The sequence below is a fragment of the Chlorocebus sabaeus genome, chromosome 2 (assembly GCF_047675955.1).
Source record: "Chlorocebus sabaeus isolate Y175 chromosome 2, mChlSab1.0.hap1, whole genome shotgun sequence".
In the NCBI taxonomy this organism is placed as follows: domain Eukaryota; kingdom Metazoa; phylum Chordata; class Mammalia; order Primates; family Cercopithecidae; genus Chlorocebus; species Chlorocebus sabaeus.
In genome coordinates this window covers 65,939,909-65,962,049 of record NC_132905.1, presented here as the reverse complement: position 1 = coordinate 65,962,049, position 22,141 = coordinate 65,939,909, and the positions used below count along the sequence as shown (strand labels likewise).

The window sequence follows — 22,141 nt, the reverse complement described above, 5'->3', positions numbered from 1 at the left end:
ACCGCTTGACCCCAAGGAACATTGCAAATATTCATGTGCTAGGTTCACCTTGTTGGGCCATCCTGCATGCCTCAGACACCCTGCTCCCTTCCTGCACGAAGCTGCTTCCCGAGACCCCCTCCCTTCAACCAATTCAACCTTGGTTGGTTCCCGAGCATTTATACTTCACCAGCACCTCTCCACATCCCCTCCCCACACCTAGGCTTTTCCTCCTTTGGCCTGATTCCTCTTTGCCATCTGACTGTTTCCCTCCTACAGCCCTCAGTGCCCAGTGATGTGGAGCCCCAGGATCTGGCACCCCTGGTCGAGCCCCACTCTGGACGCCTGTCCCTTCCACCCAACGTGTGCCCAGTGCTCAGGGAGTTCCGTGTTGAGGTAGCACCAGGCACTCAAAGCCGCCTTGTTCCCCCACATCTGGGTTCCCATTTGTCTGGTGCAGGCCCCTGAATCTACCACATCCTGACCCCAGGTGCTGTTCTGGGGTCTTAGGGGCCTTGGTCGTGTGCATCTCTTCGAGGTGGAGCAGCCCCAGGTTGTATTGGAGGTGGCTGGGCAACGTGTGGAGTCTGAGGTCCTGGCCAGCTACCGTGAGAGCCCCAATTTCACTGAGCTTGTCAGGCATCTGACAGTGGTGAGGCCATGGGCTAGGGGACAAGGGGGGCAGAATAATGAAAGAGGGCAGTGGATGGTGACTTTCTAGCTGGTTACCTTAAATGATCCAAGGGTCAGCCAACTCTCTCTAATGGGCCAAATAGTAAACATTTTAGGCTTTGAGGGCCATCCAGTCTGTCGCAACTACTCAACTCTGCCGTCGGAGCATAAAAACAGCCATAGATAATTGTAAATGAATATTTACAAAAACTGACAGCAAGGCCGGGCGCGGTGGCTCAAGCCTGTAATCCCAGCACTTTAGGAGGCCAAGACGGGCTGATCACGAGGTCAGGAGATCGAGACCATCCTGGCTAACATGGTGAAACCCCATCTGTACTAAAATGTACAAAAAAACTAGCCTGGTAAGGTGGCGGGTGCCTGTAGTCCCAGTTACTCAGGAGGCTGAGGCAGGAGAATGGCGTAAACCCGAGCGGCGGAGCTTGCAGTGAGCTGAGATCCGGCCACTGCACTCCAGCCTGGGTGACAGACCGAGACTCCGTCTCAGAAAAAAAAAAAAACAAAACTGACAGCAGGCCAGACTCTGTCTATGGGCTGCAGTTTGCTGATTCCTGGATTAATTCATGGACTCGTGGTGCTCTCTAGGTGTTACTGTTTCACGAACAAGCCTCCTTGATTAGTTTCTGTCTATCCATTATTGAGAATAGGGTATTGAAATCTCCAACTATTACTAATGAATTGTGTATTTCTCTCTTCAATTCTATTACTTTTTTGTTTTTGTACTTTGAGGCTCTGTTGTTAGGTGCATATATGTTTATAATTGTTATATCTTCTAGATGAATCGACCTGTTTACCATTATAAAATATCTCTTTGTCTCTGGTAATATTTTTTGTATTAAAGTCTATTTTCTCTGGTGGTAAACTACTCCAGCTCTCTGGTTACTATTTGCATGATACATTTTTTCCTATACTTCATCCTTTATGTGTCTTTGAATCTAAAAAGTATCTCTTAGACAGCTTGGAGTTGCATCTCTTTTTTTAATCCAATTGACAATCTCTGTCTTTTGATTGGTATTTAATATGATCACATTTGATGCTATGATTGATATTTTTGGTTGAATTTACATCTGCCATTTTGCTCTTTGTTTTCTATATCTTATGTATTTATTGTTTCTCCTTTACTGCTTTCTTTTGTGTTAAATAGATGTTTATTATATTTTGATATTTATTAGTGTGCTATTTTAATTTGTTGATTTTTACTTAGTAGTTGCTCTAGGGATTACAATATGCATACTACTATTTCACAGTCTACTTCAGATTAATACTAATTTAATTCCAGTAAAATATACAAACTTTTCTGTGATATAGCTCTGTTCTTCCTCTCTCTTTTGTGCTAAAATTGTCACATATATGTGTATATATGTATATATCTACAAATACATAAAATAAACCCATCAATACAGTAGTAAAATTGTTTCCCTTAGGATCCATTGATAGATACAGAATTCCATATATATATGGCCTTTAACCATAAAATAAAATAAACCATAATACATATTTTAAGACAGAGTCTCACTCTGCCACCTAGGCTGGAGTGGTGCGATCTCAGCTCACTGCAACCTGTGCCTCCCAGGTTCAAGCTATTCTCCTGCCTCAGCCTCCCAAGTAGCTGGGATTACAGACGCCCACCACCACACACAGCTAAATTTTTTTTGTATTTTTAGTAGAGACAGGGTTTCATCATTTTGGCCAGGCTGGTCTCGAACCCCTGACCTCAAGTGATCTGCCTGCCTTGACCTCCCAAAGTGCTGGGATTACAGGCGTCAGCCACCATGCCAAGGCTGGAGTGCAGTGGCACAATCTTGGCTCACTGCAACCTCCACCCCCTGGGCTCAAGTGATCCTCTCACCTCAACCTCCTGAGTAGCTGGGACCACAGGTGTGCACCACCATGCCCCACTATTTTTTTGTATTTTTGGTACAGATGGTATCTTGCCATGTTGCCCAGCCTGGTCTCGAACTCCTGAGCTCAAGCAGTCTGCCTTCCTCCCAAAGTGCTGGGGTTACAGGCGTGAGCCATCACGCCCAGCTTCTGACAGTACTTTGTAGGCTCGAAAGTACTTATGTTTCTATTATGTCATTTGATACTTACAACAGTCTTTTGCATCCAGTATTGTGTCCCTTTTTTTTTTTTTTTTTTTTTTTTTTTGCTCTTGTTGCCCAGACTGCAGTGCAGTGGCGTGATCTTGGCTCACTGCAACCTCCGCCTTCTGGTTTCAAATGATTCTCCTGCCTCAGTCTCCCAAGTAGCTGGGATTACAGGTGCCTGCCACCATGCCTGGCTAAATTTTGTATTTTTAGTAGAGACGGGGTTCCACCGCATTGGCCAGGCTGGTCTCGAACTCCTGAACTCGCGATCCACCCGCCTTGGCCTCCCCAAGTGCTGGGATTATAGGCATGAGCCACTGCGCCCGGCCTGTGTCCCTTTTTTAGCCAGGAAACAGGGTGAGAAGGCAGTGGTTTACCAGAGATTACATAGTGAGGCTGTGGCAGAGCTGGGCTTAGAATGCAGGTTTAGATGTATTTTTTCCCTACCTGTCTGTGGCTGCCTTTCCCTCTTCCCTAGGTCTTCAAAGACACAGTTCCTCTCTTCTACCCCCAGGACTTGCCGGAGCAGCCTTACCTGCAGCCCCCACTCAGCATCCTGGTGATTGAGCGCCGGGCCTTTGGCCGTACAGTCCTTGTGGGTTCCCACATTGTCCCCCACATGCTGCGATTTATATTTCGGGGTCATGAGGATCCTCCTGAGGAGGAAGGAGAGATGGAGGAGACAAGGGATATGATGCCCAAGGGACCTCAAGGTTAGGAACCTTCTCCTTCAGGACCACCAGACAAAAGCGCCTCTGATTCCTGGTGGACATGGCTCCAGAGGGCCCTCCAATGGGGTGTGGAATCTGACTTCTATTTGCCCAGTCTCCTCATGCTGCCAATTTCCCCCTCCCAGGACAGAAGTCCCTGAATCCCTTCTTGGCTGAAGCGGGTGTATCCAGACAGCTCCTGAAGGTGATGGGGTAGAGGAGATAGATGGGGAAGGGGCTGGCAGTACTTAGGATGGTGCTGGGTTAGAGGGACAAAGTCTGTTCTTCCTCAGCCTCCTCTGAAGAAGTTCCCACTAGGAGGCCTCCTGAATCAAGGCCCTGGACTGGAGGAGGACATCCCAGATCCGGAAGAGCTGGACTGGTGGTCCAAGTACTACGCGTCACTGCAGGAGCTCCAGGGGCAGGTGGGGGCAGAGAAGGGTCCCAGAGAGGGGCTGGGGTGTAAATGATAAAAAGAATGATATCTTAGCTGGGCATGGCAGTGCACACCTGTAGTCCCAGCTACTCAGGAGACTGAGGCAAGAGAATCGCTTGAACCTGGAGGCAGAGGCTCCAGTGAGCTGAGATCATGCCACTGCACAACAGCCTGGGTGACAGACTCCGTCTCAAAAAAACAAACAAAAAACAAGAATGATCTCATTGAAGGTGGAGCTCTACAGTTTTTCAGAACTCTTCATTACAGTCCTCTTTTCTTCACAATTCCAGAAGCTGGGGATTATTAACTCCATTATCTAGAGCTGTGTTGTCCAACAGAGATAATACGAGCCACATACGTAGTTTTAACTTCTGTAGTAGCCACATTAAAAAAAGTAAAAGGGGCCAGGCGCAGTGGCTCACGCCTGTAATCCCAGCACTTTGGGAGCCTGAGGTGGGTGGATCACAAGATCAGGAGATTGAGACCATCCTGGCCAACACGGTGAAGTCCCATCTCTACTAAAAATACAAACAATATTAGCCGGGCATGGTGGCGGGTGCCTGTAGTCCCAGCTACTCAGGAGGCTGAGGCAGGAGAATGGCGTGGACCCAGGAGGCAGAGCTTGCAGTGAGCCGAGATTGCGCCACCGCACTCCAGCCTGGGTGATGGAGCGAGACTCAGTCTAAAACAAAAAAGTAAAACGAAACAGGTGAAATTAATTTTAGTAATATATTCAAAATATTTCAAAGCTGGGCACAGTGGCCCACACCTGTAATCCCAGCACTTTGGGAGGCTGAGGTGGGCAGATCACTTGAGGTCAGGAGTTCGAGACCAGCCTGGCCAACATGGTGAAACCCCGTCTCTACTAAAAATACGAAAATTAGCTGGGCATGGTGGTGGGCACCTGTTAATCCCAGCTACTCTGGAAGCTGAGGCAGGAGAATCGCTTGAACCTGGGAGGTGGAGGTTACAGTGAGCCAAGATTGTGCTCCAGCCTGGGTGACAGAGTGAGACTCTGTCTCAAAGAAAAAAAAAAATCATAAAATTTCTGAGATATTTTACATTTTTGTTTTTTGTACTAAGTATTTAAAAATTCAGTGTTTATTTTATACTTATAGCACATCTTTTTCTTTTTTCTTTTTATTATTATTATTTTTTGAGACAGAGTCTCACTCTGTCGCCCAGGCTGGAGTGTAGTGGTATAATCTCAGCTCACTGCAAGCTCCGTCTCCTGGGTTCATGCTATTCTCCTGCCTCAACCTCCTGAGAAACTGGGACTACAGGCGCCTGCCACCATGCTTGGCTACTTTTTTGTATTTTTAGTAGAGACGAGGTTTCACCATGTTGACCAGGCTGGTCTTGAACTCCTGACCTCAGGTAATCTGCCCGCCTCAGCCTCCCAAAGTACTGGATTACAGGCGTGAGCCACTGCGCCTGGCCCCTTCTTTTCATTTTTAGAGATGGGGTCTTTATCTGTTGTCCAGACTGGTCTCAAACTCCTTGGTTCAAGTCATCTTCCCACCTCAGCCTCCCCAGTAGCTAGGACCGTAAATACATACCATCACACTGAGCTAATTCAAAACTTTTTTTTTTTCCTGGGTGTGGTGTTTCATGCCCATAATCCCAGTACTTTGGGAGGCTGAGGTGGGAGGATCACTTGAACCAAGGAGTTTGAGAACAGTCTGGGGAACACAGTGAGACACCATCTCTACTAAAAATGAAAAGAAGTAGCTGTGCATTCTGGTGGTCCCAGTGACTCAAGAGGCTGAGGTGGGAGGATTGCTTGAGCCTAGGAGGTTGAGGCTGCTGTGAGCCATGTTCACACCAACACACTCCAACCTGAGCTACAGAGCAAGAGCCTGTCTCAAAAATAAATAAATAAAAATTAAAAGGCATTTATTTCATAGAGACAGGTTCTCACTGTGTTGTTCAGCCTGATCTCGAACTCCTGGCCTCAAGCAGTCACCTCAGTCTCCCAAAGTGTTGGGATTCCAGGCATGAGCCACCAAGCCTGGCCACTTAGAGAACATCGCAATTCAGACTAGCCACATTTTGAGTGCTCGGTAGCCACGTGTGGTTGATGGTGACCACCCTGGACAGGGCAGGACTGGATGATAAATTGGAACTTTAAAAATGCAAGTGGCATACACAGTGGAAACTTGAATGAAGGCTTCCCAACTCTCTTGGAAAAGGGGGTAGGCTAAGGAGTTGAAGGGGATGGGGAAGAATCTCTGGATCTGCCCTTTAATTTCAGCACAACCTTGATGAAGATGAAATGGATGATCCTGGAGATTCAGGTAAGAGATTGGGTTTTTTGCTCTGGTTCCATCTGCCCATGTCCTGCCTACCCAGATATTTCTGACTGGGGCATTTTTGTTGTTTCCAGATGGGGTCAACCTCATTTCTATGGTTGGGGAGGCCCAAGACCAGGGTGAGGCTGAAGTCAAAGGCACTGTGTCCCGAAAAAAAGCAGTTGCCACCCTGAAGGTGACTGGGTACTGGGAAAAGGAAAGTCTCCTTTGGATTCTGGACATCGGGCTGTCACTGAAGTCCTTGCCTTTTAGATCTACAACAGGTCCCTGGAAGAAGAATTTAACCACTTTGAAGACTGGCTGTATGTATTTCCTCTGTACCGAGGGCAAGGGGGCCAGGATGCAGGTGGAGAAGAGGAAGGATCTGGACACCTTGTGGGCAAGTTCAAGGTGCATTTGGGGAAGGAAAGCAGAACCAGGGAGCCCAGGTGGGGATTCAGAAGGACAATTCTCTTATCAGAGCCTTTTCTGTCTCCCCCCAACTCAGGGCTCCTTCCTCATTTACCCTGAATCAGAGGCAGTGTCATTCTCTGAGCCCCAGATCTCCCGGGGCATCCCACAGAACCGGCCCATCAAGCTCCTGGTCAGAGTGTATGTTGTAAAGGTGAGTCTCCATAGCCCTGGCATGCCTCCAACTATAGCTAAGGTAATATACACGAAACCTACAGAAGGAAGGCTTTGGGAGGAACCTCGGGATCACAGAGTTCAAGTTCTTCATTTTTTAGGTGAGAAACCTTAGCCACAAAGTTAGGAGATCCCCTAGGGTTATAAAGCATGCTCATGGCAGAACCAGAATTGGGAGTTGGTCTCCTGATCCCTGTTTGTAGTTCTAGTCCTGTAGAATGGGGAGTATAATTCTAGGATGAGAGCAGGACTGAATCTCAGGCTTCATGAAGGCTTGTTACCAAATACCTTTGTCTAACTTTGTCCATTGATGCAGTTTTCATACTGAGTTCAGTAGGGCCTTGAAGTATTCTTAAAGATATCTCAGGGTCGGTCACTGTGGCTCATGCGTGTAATCTCAGCACTTTGGGAGGCCAAGGCGGGCGGATCACGAGGTCAAGAGATCGAGACCATCGTGGCCAACCAACTTGGTGAAACCCCATCTCTACTAAAAATACAAAAATTAGCTGGGCATAGTGGCGCATGCTTGTAGTCCCAGCTACTTGGGAGGCTGAGGCAGGAGAATCGCTTGAACCCGGGAGGCGGAGGTTGCAGTGAGCTGAGATCGTGCCACTGCACTCCAGTCCGGGGGGCGACAGAGCAAGACTCATCTCCAAAAACACAAACAAGAGGGTGAGTGGCAAAGAGATGGAACGAAAGGGGGAAAGGGGTCAGGGTTGTGAGAATGAGGACAAAAATGGCACTTCTCAGAGTAGATCTTTCTGTATACCCCTGACTCTTAGAACTATAGCAATGTTTCACATGCCCCCACAATAGACAAAAAATTAAAACCAATCACAGTGTTGAGGAAACCTAACATGGAATATGAACACTAACTGTACTACAAATATGTATACAAATATACATATGGAATATGACCCTCACTGTACTACAAATGAACAATATAACCACACTGAAGGAAGTGAAGAACAAAACCAAATAACTCTGGAAAACAGTGACAGGGTTCTATAAAACTAAACATGGACCTGGTGCAGTGGCTCACGCCTGTAATCCCAGCACTTTGGGAGGCCAAGACAGGAGGATCACTTGAGCCCAGGAGATCAAGACTAGCCTAGGCAACAAAGTGAGACTCAGGCTCTACAAAAAATTTAAAAACTAGCTGGATGTGGCTGGATGTGGTGGCTCATGCCTGTAATGCCAGCACTTTGGGAGGCTGAGGCAGGTGGATTGCCTAAGTTGGGTGGATCGCCTGAGGTCAGGAGTTTGAGACCAGCCTGGCCAACAGGGTGAACCCTGTCTCTACTAAAAATACAAAAATTTGCTGGGCATGATGGCATGTGCCTGTAGTCCCAGCTGTTTTGGAAGCTGAGGCAGGAGCATTGCTTAAAGCTGGGAGGAGAAGGTTGCAGTGAGCCAAGATATTGCCACTGCACTCCAGCCTGGCTAAGTGAGAGAGACATCATCTCAAAAAAAAAAAAAAAAAAAAAAGGAAAAAAGTGTGATGTGGTGGCATGTACCTTTGGACCCAGCTACATGGGAGACTGAAGCAGGAGGATCACTTGAGCCTAGGAGGTTGAGGCTGCAATGATCCATGACTGTGCCACTGCACTCCAGCCTGGATGACAGGGAGAGAGCTTGTCTTACAAACAAAAACAAAACAAAAAAACAACTAAAGAGAGCTGAACATAAATGCTGTAATCTAGTTAGAAGTATGTGTTAGCAATTCTGAAACTACATTATGTGTATACTGGTATACATGAATAAGTAAACTATATTGTAGATAATGAGAACCAGGTTTCTTACTGTTGGAGAAAGAAGTTACAAATAAGGAAAGGGGATTAAGTGAATGCTGTGATATTAGATCAGAATCAGAAGTATCTGTATAAACTCATGTTTTAAAATATACACAGATGGAAAGATACAGAAATATAGATCTATGTATGTATATGTGGATTATGTTATTAATGTTCACTATCTCTGTCTGCTGAGAAGGCCTAGGAGCAACAACATCATAGTAGCAGTGAGCACACCGGGTGCCCAGATTTTGGTTTCTAAACACCATTATTTAATAAAAGGATTGAGGACTCCTTGGAGAAGTGTTTGATTCTAGGACTAGGGCTGGGAAAATATAAGTCAAATCTGGAGGATCTTGTGGGGCAGGAGTAAGGAAGTGCTCAAAAAAGGATGGGGGCTTAATGAAAGAATGAACACAGCCAACCTGAAGGAGCTCCTAATGGTTAAGACTTGAAAAACTGGGGCAACAAAGTAAGTAATGAGGCTGGGCGCAGTGGCTCTTACATGTAATCCCAGCACTTTGGGAGACTGAGGCAGGCAGATCACCTGAGGTCAGGAGTTCAAGACCAGCCTGGTCAACATGGTGAAATCCCGTCTCTATTAAAAATACAAAAATTAGCTCGGTGTGGTAGCACATGCCTGTAATCCCAGCTACTTAGGAGGCTGAGGCAGGAGAATCATCTGAGCCTGGGAGGTGGAGGCTGCAGTGAGCTGAGATTACGCCACTGCCCTCCAGTGTGGGTGACAGAGCGAGACTCTGTCTCAAAAAAAAAAAAAAAAAAAAAAAAAGGTGGTCAGGCACAGTGGCTCATGCTCATGCCTATAATCCCAGCACTTTGGGAGGCTGAGGTGGGTGGCAGATGGCCTGAGGCCAGGAGTTCGAGACCAGCCTGGCCAATATGGTGAAACCCTGTCTCTACTAAAAATGCAAAAATTAGCTGGGCATGGTGGTGAGCACTTGTAATCCTAACTACTTGGGAGGCTAAGGCAGGAGAATCACTTGAACCTGAGAGGTGGAAGTCACAATGAGCCAGGATCATGCCATTGCACTCCAGCCTGGGCGACAAGAGCAAGACTTAAAAAAAATAATAATAATAATAATAATAATAATGATAGTGTGGGATATTCAGCCATTTTTTCTTCTTCTTTTCTCTCTCTTGCCTTCTGTTTTTTTTTTGAGACGGAGTTTCGCTCTTGTTGCCCCAGGCTGGAGTACAATGGCACCATCTCGGCTCATTGCAACCTCCACCTCCCAGGTTCAAACGATTCTCCTGCCTCAGCCTCCAGAACAGCTGGGACTGCAGGCATGTGCCACCATGCCCTGCTAATTTTGTATTTTTAGTAGAGACAGGATTTCTCCATGTTGGTCAGGCTGGTCTTGAACTCCTGACCTGAGGTGATCCATCTGCCTCGGCCTCCCAAAGTGCTGGGATTACAGGCATGATGAGCTACCGTGCCCAGCCTGCCTTCTTTTTTTGTTTTTGTTTTGAAATGGAGTCTTTCTCTTGTCGCCCAGGCTGGAGTGCAATGGCACAATCTTGGCTCACTGCAACCTCTGCCTCCTGGGTTCAAGTGATTCTCCCACCTTAGCCTCTGGAGTAGCTGGGACTTAGGCACACATCATCATGCCCGGCTAATTTTAGAGATGGGGTTTCACCATGTTGGCCAGGCTGGTCTTGAAGTTTTGACCTCAGATGATCCACCTGCCTCAGTCTCCCTGAAGTGTTGGGATTACAGGCATGAGCCACTGCACCCAACTCTCTCTCTCCTCCTAATGCTCCCATTATATGTATGTTGGTGACTTAATGGTGTTCCACATTTGTTTGAGGCTCTATTTCATTTTTTTTTCTCTTTTCTCTCTGTTCTTCAGCTTGCATAATCGCTTTTGATCTAGTTTCAAGTTTGCCAATTCTTACTATTGAGCTTTTCTAGTGAATTTTACATTTTAGTTATTGTACTTTTCAACTCCAGAATTTTCATTTGGTTCTTTAAAAAAAATTGTATGTCTTAGCCAGGCACGGTGGCTCACGCCGGTAATCCCAGCACTTTGGGAGGCCGAGGCGGGTGAATCATGAGGCCAGGAGATCGAGACCATCCTGGCTAACATGGTGAAACCCCGTCTCTACTTAAAAAATACAAAAAGTTAGCTGGGTGTGGTGGCACGTGCCTGTAGTCCCAGCTACTTGGGAGGCTGAGGCAGGAGAATTGCTTGAACCTGGGAGGCAGAGGTTACAGTGAGCTGAGATTGCACCACTGCACTCCAGCCTGGGCGACAGTAAGACTGTCTCAAAAAAAAAAAAAAAAAAGTATATCTTTATTGATATTCTCTATTTGATGCAACATTATCATCATACCTTCCTTTACTTCTCTAATCAAGCTTTCCTTCAGTTCTGTGAACATATTTACACTGGCTACTTTGAAATACTTTCCTGTCGGCTGGGTGCGGTGGCTCACGCCTGTAATCCCAGCACTTTGGGAAGCTGAAGCGGGTGGATCACAAGGTCAGGAGATCGAGACCATCCTGGCTAACATGGTGAAACCCCATCTCTATTAAAAATACAAAAAATTAGCCAGGCATGGTGGCGGGCACTGTAGTCCCAGCTACTCGGGAGGCTGAGGCAGGAGAATGGTGTGAACCCAGGAGGCAGACCTTGCAGTGAGCCGAGATTGTGCCATTGCACTCCAGCCTGGGCAACACAGCAAGACTCCATCTCAAAACACACACACACACACACACACACTTTCCTGTTAAGTTCATTGTGTTGCTCTCGTGGGCATTTTTTGGGGGGTAGATGGAAAAATAATTTTTCTATTGCTTTGCAGGCCTCATAATTTTTTGTTGGAAACGGCATTTTAGATAATACATGGTAACAACTCTGGGTACTGGGGTTTCTTGTTATTTCCTTGTTTATTTGTTTAGTGACTGGCTGGATTATTTTAGCAAAGTCTATTTCCTATCCCCTGTGTTAGATCACTGATGTTGCTACTCTGGGAGGTGCAGCTTTGGATATGCCACTGTCACCCTAGGATGACAGTGGTACTGGCAGGGCCCTCTTGCATTCTTTTCCCTGACCACACCCAGGTAAGCTCTACTGATTGCTCTATGGTTTGCAGTAGTATCCTGGGAGCATAAAATCCTCTACAAATGAATCTAATCAAATGGTGGCTCTTTCCAATGAATACTTTCTGAGGTTAGTGTTTGATACTTGTTTTAACCCCAGGAGAGCTCCTCCCAGCTGTCTTATCCCTGGGCTCTCCCCTGTAAAATAGATACAGCCTGTAGTCTATGCTGTATCTTCATTACATCCATGAATCTCCTCCCAATCCCTTCACTACAACATCCACTTTTTTTTTTTTTTTCTTTTTGTAGACGCAGTCTTGCTCCGTCGCCCAGGCTGGAGTGCTGTGGCGCAGTCTCGGCTCACTGCAACCTCGGCCTCCCAGATTCAAGAAATTCTCCTGCCTCAGCCTCCCGAGTAGCTGGGATTACAGGTGTGAGCCACCACACCTGACCAGAAAACCTGAATAGTCCTATAAGTATTAAAAGAAATTGTGTCAGAAACTCCAGACAAAATGGTCTGAGCAGCAGTTTCTACCAAACAGTTATGGATGAAACAATTTTAATCTTACACAAGGCCGGGTGCGGTGGCTCAAGCCTGTAATCCTAGCACTTTGGGAGGCTGAGACGGGCGGATCACGAGGTCAGGAGATCGAGACCATCCTGGCTAACACGGTGAAACCCCGTCTCTACTAAAAAAAATACAAAAAACTAGCCGGGCGAGGTGGCGGGCACCTGGAGTCCCAGCTACTCGGGAGGCTGAGGCAGGAGAATGGCGTAAACCCGGGAGGCGGAGCTTGCAGTGAGCTGAGATCCGGCCACTGCACTCCAGCCTGGGTGACAGAGCGAGACTCTGTCTCAAAAAAAAAAAAAAAAAACTTACACAAACCATTTCAGACAATATAAAAAGAAACACCCCAGTTAATCCCATGAGGGTGGCATAATCTTGGTGCAAAACCTGAGAATGACATGAGAAAGTAAAATTATAGGCCAGTTTCACTCACAAACATTTATTCCACAGGTATGTTTTGCAATTTTTTTTTTTTTTTTTTGAGACGGAGTTTTACTCTTGTTGCCCAGGCTGGAGTGCAGTGGCATGATCTCGGCTCACCGCAACCTCCACCTCCCGGGCTCAAGCGATTCTCCTGCCTCAGCCTCCTGAGTAGCTGGGTTTACATGCACACGCCACCACGCCCAGCTAATTTTGTATTTTTAGTAGAGACGTGGTTTCTCCATGTTGGTCAGGCTGGTCTCAAAGTCCCGACCTCAGGTGATCTGCCCACCTTGGCCTCCCACAGTGCTGGGATTAGAGGTGTGAGCCACCACGCCCGGCCTTTCTTGCATTTTTTTATGAGGTACTAGGCAGTGTTCTGGGTACTGCTGACAAAAAGCAGTGAGTAAAACATGAAAATGGTGCCCTCATGAACCTTACATTCTAGTGAAAAGAGATTAACAACAACCATAATCAATAAGTAAATTATATAGCTTATGGGCTGGGCGTGGTAGCTCATACCTATAATCCTAGCACTTTGGGAGTGGGGGCGGGGGGCGGATCACCTGAGGTCAGGAGTTCAAGATCAGTCTGGTCAACATGGCAAAACCCCGTCTCTACTAAAAATACAAAAATTAGCCAGGCCTGGTGGCACGCGCCTGTAATCACAGCTACTCAAGAGGCTGAGGAAGGAGAATTGCTTTAACCAGGGAGGCGAAGGTTGCAGTGAGCCGAGACCTCACCATTGTACTCTACCCTGGTCGATAAGAGCGAAACTCCATCTCAAAACAAAAAAATTGTGTATCTTATTTATATGTTAGAAAATTATAAGTGCTGTGGAGAAAAGTGGGAAGTGCTGGGGGTGGGTTGCAAATGGATGGTCAGGGTTGATAGACCTCAATAAGAGTTTTTTTTTTTTTTTTTTTTTGTAGAGATGAGGTCTTGCTATATTGCCCAGGTTGTATCGAACTACAAAGTGCTGGATTACAGGCACAAGCCACCATGTCCGGCTGAGAAAGTGTTAAACAAATACTAGAAAGCTGGGCACAGTGGCTTGCACCTGTAGTCCCAGCTACTAGGAAGGCTGAGATGGGAGGATTGTTTGAGCTTGGGAGGCTGAGCTGTAGGGAGCTGTGATGCCACCACTGCAATTCAGCCTGGGTGACAGAGTGAGACCCTGTCTCTCAAACACACACTAGGAGAGGGCCAAGGAGTTATCCAGGTGGCTACCTGAGGAAGAAAGCGTTCCAGCAGAACAGCTGGTACAGAGGCCATCAGGTGGAACCACGACTCGTGTGAGGAACAACAAGGAGCCCCTTGTGGCCGTAGCAGGCAGGATAAATGAGGAACAGGTTTTAGGAATGAAGGCTTCAGAGGAAATGGAGCAGCGATGGGCAGAGGAAAGAGATCATATTGGGTTTTGTTATTCACTTTATTCTGAATTACATGGGAAGCCATAGGAGGGTTCTGAGGAAAGGAGTGCCAGAATATAACTTAAATTTTCTTTTCTTTTTTTTTTTTTTTTGAGACAGAGTCTTGCTCTGTCACCCAGGCTGGAGTGCAGTGCTGTGATCTTCGCTCACTGCAACCTCCACCTCCTGGGTTCAAGCAATTCTCCTGCCTCACCCTCCCAAGTAGCTGGGATTATAGGCGCTCACCACCACGCCTGGCTAATTTTTGTATTTTTAGTAGAGATGGGGTTTCACCATGTTGGCCAGGCTGGTCTCAAACTCTTGACCTCAGATGATCCACCTGCCTAGGCCTCTTAAAGTTCAGGGATTACAGGCGTGAGCCACTGCTCCTAGCCTTTATTGTCCTTTTTAAAAAATGAAGGCCAGGTCAGGCATAGCGGCTCATTCCTGTAATCCCAGCACTTTGGGAGGCCGAGGTGGGCGATTCACGAGGTCAGGAGTTCGAGACCAGCCTGGCGAAAGTGGTGAAACCCGGTCTCTACTAAAAATACAAAAAATTTAGCCAGGCGTGGTGGCAGGTGCCTGTTTCCCAGCTACTCAAGAGGCTGAGGCAGGAGAATCGCTTGAACCCAGGAGGCGGGGGTTGCAGTGAGCCGAGACCACGCCAGTGCACTCCAGCCTGGGCGACAGAGTGGGACTCAGTCTCAAAAAAAAAAAAGAAAAAAGAAAAAAAATTAAGGTCACCTTAGTGGGTATGAAGTGGTATCTAATTGTGGTTTTGATTTGTTTCCTAATGACAATGAACAGTCTTCATGTGCTTTTTAGACCGTTGCATATCTTGGAGACATGTCTAAAGTCCTTTGTCCATTTTTAAATTAGATTGTTGTTTTGTTGAGTTGTAGGAGTTCTTCGAATATTCTGGCTACTAGATTCTTACATGGCTTGCAGATATTTTCTCTCTAGGTTGTCTTTTAACTCTATTAATAGTGTCCTTTAAAGCATAAGAGATGTTAATTTTGATGAAGTCCAATTTATTTTTATTTCTTTCATTGACTGTGCTTTTTGGTCATAACTAAGAAACCTTTGCAGAATCCAACGTCATGAAGACTTTTGCCTGTTTTCTGCTGTGAGTTTGCGTTTTGGCTCTCATGTTTAAGTCTGATCCATTCAGGGTTAGTTTTTGTATCTAGTGTGAGGTGAGGGTCTGACCTCATACTTTTGCACGTGACTGTCCCATTGTCTCAGCTCTATCTGTTGGAGAAATGGTTCTTTTCCCATTGAATGGCCTAGGTACCCTTGTTGAAAATCGACTGAACCATAGATATGTGGATTTCTTTCTGGACTCTCAATTCTATTCCACTGATCTATGTTTATGCCACTACTTTACTCCTTTATTACTGTCGCTTTGTACTAAATTTGTAGGGTGTTTTTTTGTTTTGTTTTGTTTTGTTTTTGACACGGTCTCACTCTGTTGCCCAGGGTGGGATGCAGTGGCATGATCATGGCTCACTGCAGCCTTGACCTCCCCGGCTCAAGCTCAAGTCCCCCACAAGTAGCTGGGACTACAGGCGCATGCCACCATGCCCAGCTAATTTTTTCTATTTTTTAGTGGAGACAGGATTTCGCCATGTTGCCCAAGCTAGTCTTGAACTCCTGAGCTCCTGCCTGTCTTAGCATCCCAGAGTACTAGGATTACAGGTGTGAACCACTGAGCCAAGCCGGCACAGGAAATTAAGGCTTGACTTAATATCTCTAAGTAGGATTTGGACAGGACAAGAGAGGAAAGAGATTTCAAATAATAAAATTAACATGTAATCACAAGGAGGAAAAAAAGCTTTGCCTCTATGAAGCTCGCATTCTAGTAGGAGAAACATTAACAATAAGTAAATGTTAGTGCCTTAGAAAGGCGTTAAGTGTGGCCATGTGTGATGGTTCAAGCCTGTAATCCCAGCACTTTGGGAGGCTGAGGCAGGCGGATCACCTGAGGTCAGCAGTTTGAGACCAGCCTGGCCAGCATGGTGAAACCCCCATCTCTAATAATACAAAAATTAGCCAGATGTGGTGGCACATGCCTGTAATCCCAGCTACTAGGCAGGCTGAGGCAGGAGAATTGCTTGAGCCTGGGAGGTAGAGGTTGTTGCAGTGAGCGGAGATCACGCCATTGCATTCCAACCTGGGCAACAGAGCGAGACTCTCTCAGGGAAAAAAAAGAAAGCATAAGTGCTATGGAAAATATAAATACCAAAAATATAATCAAATTGGCACAGTGGCTCATGCCTGTAACCCCAGCTACTCAGAAGGCTGAGGTGGGAGGACTGCTTGATGCCAGGAGTTCTCAAGACCAGCCTGGGCAACAGAATGAGACCCAATCTCTAAAAAGATGAAAACATCATCAGAGAGAAAGTATAGATTACTACAACGGAATGACAGTCAGCCCATCAACTTCTCTACAGCAACCAAAAGTGCTAGAAGAAAAATAGAAAAATATCTTTAAAGCACTGAGAGAAAAATAACTATCACCCTTGAATTGTATGTCCTAGGAAACGTTCATTCAAGAAAGAAAAAAATGAAAGACCTCTTTAGGCAAACAACAATTGAAAAAATTACCCAACAACTTTCAGTCAAGAAACTACACAGGGCTGAAGGTGTAGTGGCTCACTCTGTGTAATCCCAGGACTTTGGGAGGCCAAGGTGGGAAAATCATTTGGGGCCAGGAGTTCAACACCAACCTTGGCAACGTAGTGAGAGCCCTATCTACAAAAAGAAAAGGAGGGAAAAAAAGAAAAGAAACTACACAGGATATAATGCCTGCCTGCCTGCCTGCCTGCCTGCCTGCCTGCCTGCCTGGCTCCCTCCCTCCCTCCCTCCCTTCCTTCCCTCCCTCCCTCTTTCTCTCTTTCTTTCTTTTCGAGACAGTTTGCTTCTGTTGCCCAGGCTGGCGTGCAGTCGCACGATCTCAGCTCACTGCAATTTCTGGCCCCCCGGGTTCAAGTGATTCTCTTGCCTCAGCCTCCCGGGTAGCTGAGATTATAGGCATGTGCCACCACGCCTGGCTAAGTTTTGTATTTTTAGTAAGATGGGGTTTCTCCATGATGGCTAGGTTGGTCTCCAACTCCTGCTAGTGATCCACCTGCCTTGGCCTCCCAAAGTGCTGGGATTACAGGTATGAGCCACTGCGCCCGGCCCTACACAGGATATAATTTCAAAAGGAGAAACATGACTATTGAACAGTGAAGGAAGCCAGGTTTGGTGGCTTATGCCTGTAATTCCAGCACTTTGGGAGACCACGATAGGAGGATTGCTTGAGGCCAGGAGTTTGAGACCAGCCTGGGCAACATAGTGAGATCTCCATGTCTATTAAAAATCATTCATAAATTGGTGGCTCACGCCTGTAATCCCAGCACTTTGGGAGGCCGAGGCGGGCAGATCACGAAGTCAGGAGATCGAGACCCTCCTGGCTAACACGGTGAAACCCCGTCTCTACTGAAAATACAAAAAATTAGCCGGGCGTGGTGGCGGGCGCCTGCAGTCCCAGCTACTCAGGAGGCTGAGGCGGGAGAATGGCGTGAACCCAGAAGGCGGAGCTTGCAGTGAGCCGAGATCATGCCACTGCACTCCAGCCTGGGTGACAGAGTGAGACTCTGTCTCAAAAAAAAAAAAAAAAAAAAAAAAAAAAAATTCATAAATTAAAAAATAAGTCAAACCATATAGAAAGTTATGAGTTGAATAGTAAGTCCCTTATACATCTTTCAAAATATTTTGTTTCATTATACTTTTCGTTATATCTATTTGTATGACTTAACTATTTCATAACTAATTGAAAATAAAAGTCATCTTGTCCAACCTCTCCATTAGCTACTCACAGTGGGAGATCTCTCCTTGATAACTACTTGCTTTCACCTAATGGGAAATTAGGTCTGACAAGGGTAACCTTGGGTTATCATAATGACGTTTCTCTCAGTTCCACTCCATGCTGTTCCCCTAGGCTACCAACCTGGCTCCTGCAGACCCCAATGGCAAAGCAGACCCTTATGTGGTGGTGAGCGCTGGCCGGGAGCGGCAGGACACCAAGGAACGCTACATCCCCAAGCAGCTCAACCCCATCTTTGGAGAGTGAGGCTGGGCCCTGTGGGGTGGAAACGGGGTAGCTGGAGGAGCATCCAGCCCTGTGGCCTTGTGGCAGCTGGCCTAGGGATGGCAAGGGAATGGACGGGGCTGCTGACAATGCCACCCCCTCCCCAGACCACCTCCTGGAGCATGAAAGTGACCTCAGCCCCTCTCCCTCCTTGCCAGGATCCTGGAGCTAAGCATCTCTCTCCCAGCTGAGACGGAGCTGACGGTGGCCATATTTGATCATGACCTCGTGGGTTCTGACGACCTCATCGGGGAGACCCACATTGATCTGGAAAACCGATTCTATAGCCACCACAGAGCAAACTGTGGGCTGGCCTCCCAGTATGACGTGTGGGTCTGGCAGGGCCCACAGGAGCCATTCTAACTTTCTGGCCAAACACATTCAAGCTCACTTTCCCTTTTGTGTCTCCAGATCCTATGATTTCATGGAAGGGGGGGACCCTCCCACCCAATGCCACTGCCAACCAAGACATAGCTCAGTGGTCAAGACTTGGGCTTGGGGGTCGGGATCCTGTAACGAATGTCACTTGACCGGTTTTTTTTTTCTTTTTTTTTTTTGAAATGGAGTCTCGCTCTGTCTCCCGGACTGGAGTGCAGTGACACTATCTCGGCTGATTGCAACCTCTGCCTCCCAGGTTCAAGCGATTCTCCTGCCTCAGCCTCCCCAGTAGCTGGGATTACAGGCGTGGGCCACCATGCCCAGCTAATTTTTGTAGTTTTAGTAGAGACAGGGTTTCACCATGTTGGCCAGGCTGGTCTTGAACCCCTGACCTCAAGTGATCCGCCCACTTCTGCCTCCCAAAGTGCTAGTATTACAGGTGTGAGCCACCACACCAGGCCCACTTAACCTCTTCGAGTCTCAGTTTTCTCATCTGCAAAACAGAGGTAATAAGATCAGTATCTTCTTAATAGAAGCACCTGGACTACATTTTTGATTTTCGATTTTCACTGTTATTATAAACGAGGACTAACCTGTCCCCCATTGGGAGTTTTGAACCTAGACCTCATGTCTTCATGATGTCACCCCTGCCCCAGGCCCAGGTGTGTCCCTACACCAGCCCCAGCTGATGCATCTTCCTTTTCTGCCTGCAGGGATGGTTACAATGCCTGGCGTGATGCGTTCCGGCCTTCGCAGATCCTGGCGGGGCTGTGCCAACGCTGTGGCCTCCCTGCCCCTGAATACCGAGCCGGTGCTGTCAAGGTGGGCAGCAAAGTCTTTCTGACACCGCCGGAGACCCTGCCCCCAGGTACCATCCCCTTTCTGTTAAAGCAAGATGTTGGTAGAACAAGGTACAGGAGGCCCAGGTGCCCAGTCTTGTGTGCTCCCCAAAATAACCCATTGTTTCAGCAGTTAGAGGTGAATTTGGTTGAGTAAGGATGAGGTTCTTGGGTGTTAGGGAGCAAACAGTCTTCACTGGTGAGCGTGAGATCCCCCAAAGAGCCAAAGTGGACCCGTAACTAATCAAGTTCCCAGAACGCAGAGGTGCCATACAGCGTCCCATGTAACAGAATGTGGCTGCAGAATTAAATGGCTGGAGGCTTATTCTTTTTATTTTTATTTTTATTTTTGAGACAGGATATTGCTCCGTCACCCAGGCTGGAGTGCAGCCATCTCAGCTCACTGCAGCCTGGACCTCCCAGGCTCAAGTGATCCTCCCACCTCAGCCCCCCGAGTAACTGGGATTACAGGTGTGCACCATCATGCCTGCCTGTTTCTTTTTCTTTTGGTAGAGATGAGGTTTCGCCATGTTACTCAGGCTGGTCTCAAACTCCTGGACTCAAGCGATCCTCCCACCTTGGCCTCCAAAAGTGCTGGGATTACAGGCATGAGCCACTGCGCCTGCTCTGGTGGCTTATTCTCTAAATAGGGTCTAGGCAAAGGTGGCAGTACCTCCAATCCCACTGTCCCCTGACTGCTGGCTTTTCACTGGGCAAAAAATTACAGCAGCTTCCCCCACTTCTTGTGCATTTCAGAGCTGCTCTCCTAGCCCACAGGGCTTTATCCGACAGAGTGGCTTCCCCAGCTTAGAGCTTCTGTGGCGGGGGAGGGAGGGAGGAGACGTGGAAACTGTGTGGAACCCTAAGCTCACACACCTCTTGTTTCAGGCAGCAGTGGCCCCAAGGTGAGTGGGGACCCTGAAGAGGCCCAGGCATTGCTTGTGTTGAGGCGCTGGCAGGAAATGCCGGGTTTTGGGATCCAGCTGGTACCCGAGCATGTAGAAACACGGCCTCTCTACCATCCCCGTAGCCCCGGGCTGCTGCAGGTGAGGAGGGCTCAGCACCCGGGCCAGAATCACAAGACTCTCGGAATCCCAGGATACCCACCCAATCCTGGGCCCTGGGCCCCCAGGACAGCCTTTCCCTAAGGTGTCCACCTAGGTGCCACCTGCAGCTCCTGACTACGGCTCCTTTGCTGGTCCCTGTGTCCCTGCTTGTCCTGGACCTCCCTCCTGGACCACACCCTCACCCCTGACCCTAGTCCTACAGGATCCCCACCCCTGGGCACCAAGACTCAGATGTGGGGTTCCTAACCTGACCCCCTGCAGATCCCTAAGATCTGGAACTTGGAACACCAGATATTACTTTTAATCTCAACTTCCCCTTCTGGAACCTCATTTTTTTTTCTTTTTTGAAATGGGGTCTCACTCTGTTGCCCAGGCTGGAGTGCAGTTCCGTGACTCGGTTCACTGCAGCCTCCGCCTCTCAGGCTCAAGTGATCCTCCCACCTCAGCCTCAGGGGTAGCTGGGATTACAGGCGTCTGCTACCAAACCCGGCTAATTTTTGTATTTTTTGTAGAGACAGGGTTGCGTCATGTTGCCCAGGCTGGCCTCAAACTCCTGAGCTCAAGCCATCTATCCTCCATGGACTCCCAAAGTGCTGGGATTATAGGCGTGAGCCACTGCACCCAGCCTGGACCTCATCCTTGAACCCCTAATCTAACCTTGATCCTGGAACTCACACTTCAGACTCCACCTTTATCCTCATCCCCCAGGATCTGCCTGACCCTGTCATTTTGACCCTAGCTCTTTTCTCCACCTGGGGACAAGGCACAGCCTATGGCCACAGGGCTGTCAGGGAAGGTTGGGAGCCTGACAAGACCCTCCAGCCTGGTCCTGTCCCCCCAGGGATCTCTCCACATGTGGATTGACATCTTTCCTCAAGATGTGCCTGCCCCACCCCCAGTTGACATCAAGCCTCGGCAGCCGGTCAGGTGAGAGTTCTGTCACCTCCTCCCAAGGCGGGTACACGTCTTTGTCTACCTGTACAAGGGTCCTCTGAAAACCTGGGTCCCGGTGAAGCAGGCAGAGGCTGCTAATCACAGGCTTTCCAGTTAGGTGCCATTAAATTCCCTTTTATTCATAAGCCATTGCAAGTTGAGTGTCTCTTGTAAACTGACTCCAAGTACCTTTTGGTAAGCCCCCTTCCCACCTGAGCTCATCTGAGCGGAGTTCTGTGTGGGGCACAGCCATGTCACACAGGCTGAAGGCAGAGGCTCGGATACCAGCAGCCTGTCCCTTTCTGCCTCTGGGCTCTGCTTTCCTTGGTGTCACTCTCAGGGAGCCCTCTGCAGTCTGGGGGCAAGGTGGCATCTAACAGTGTGAGGCTTACATCTTAGCCAGGCCACCTGAGCAGAAACAAACACCTCTTTCCCAGTTACAGCAAAAGCCTCAGGGCTGACTCAGTAGACCAGCTTGGGTCAAATGCTGTGCCCTGAACCAATCATTGTGGCCAGGGGGCTGTAATACTGGAATCGGCCAGTCCAGGGATGTCTCCCCTACCCTGCCCAGCCAGGGAGGGAGGGGCCTGCCCCGCCAGAATCCCATAGATTTACCGTGGTGGTGGGGAGGGGTGGTTGGGGCGGGGGCGGGTCACCAGCAGAAAATCACGGTGCTGTCAACTAATGAGGGGAAGT

General features: G+C 47.9%; 1 protein-coding gene across 1 annotated transcript in view; it reads left to right on the top strand.

Moving 5' to 3' along the window:
* Positions 1-22,141, top strand: part of FER1L4 (fer-1-like 4 (C. elegans)) — a 53,335-nt gene that overhangs the window by 28,347 nt on the left and 2,847 nt on the right. The window contains 14 exon segments of the mRNA NM_001318039.2: positions 259-375; positions 470-631; positions 3,235-3,469; positions 3,613-3,671; positions 3,760-3,891; positions 6,157-6,199; positions 6,289-6,389; positions 6,467-6,604; positions 6,702-6,818; positions 18,079-18,206; positions 18,387-18,557; positions 19,320-19,474; positions 20,334-20,491; positions 21,354-21,439. Of these exon segments, the coding sequence (NP_001304968.1) occupies positions 259-375; positions 470-631; positions 3,235-3,469; positions 3,613-3,671; positions 3,760-3,891; positions 6,157-6,199; positions 6,289-6,389; positions 6,467-6,604; positions 6,702-6,818; positions 18,079-18,206; positions 18,387-18,557; positions 19,320-19,474; positions 20,334-20,491; positions 21,354-21,439 (1,802 nt within the window).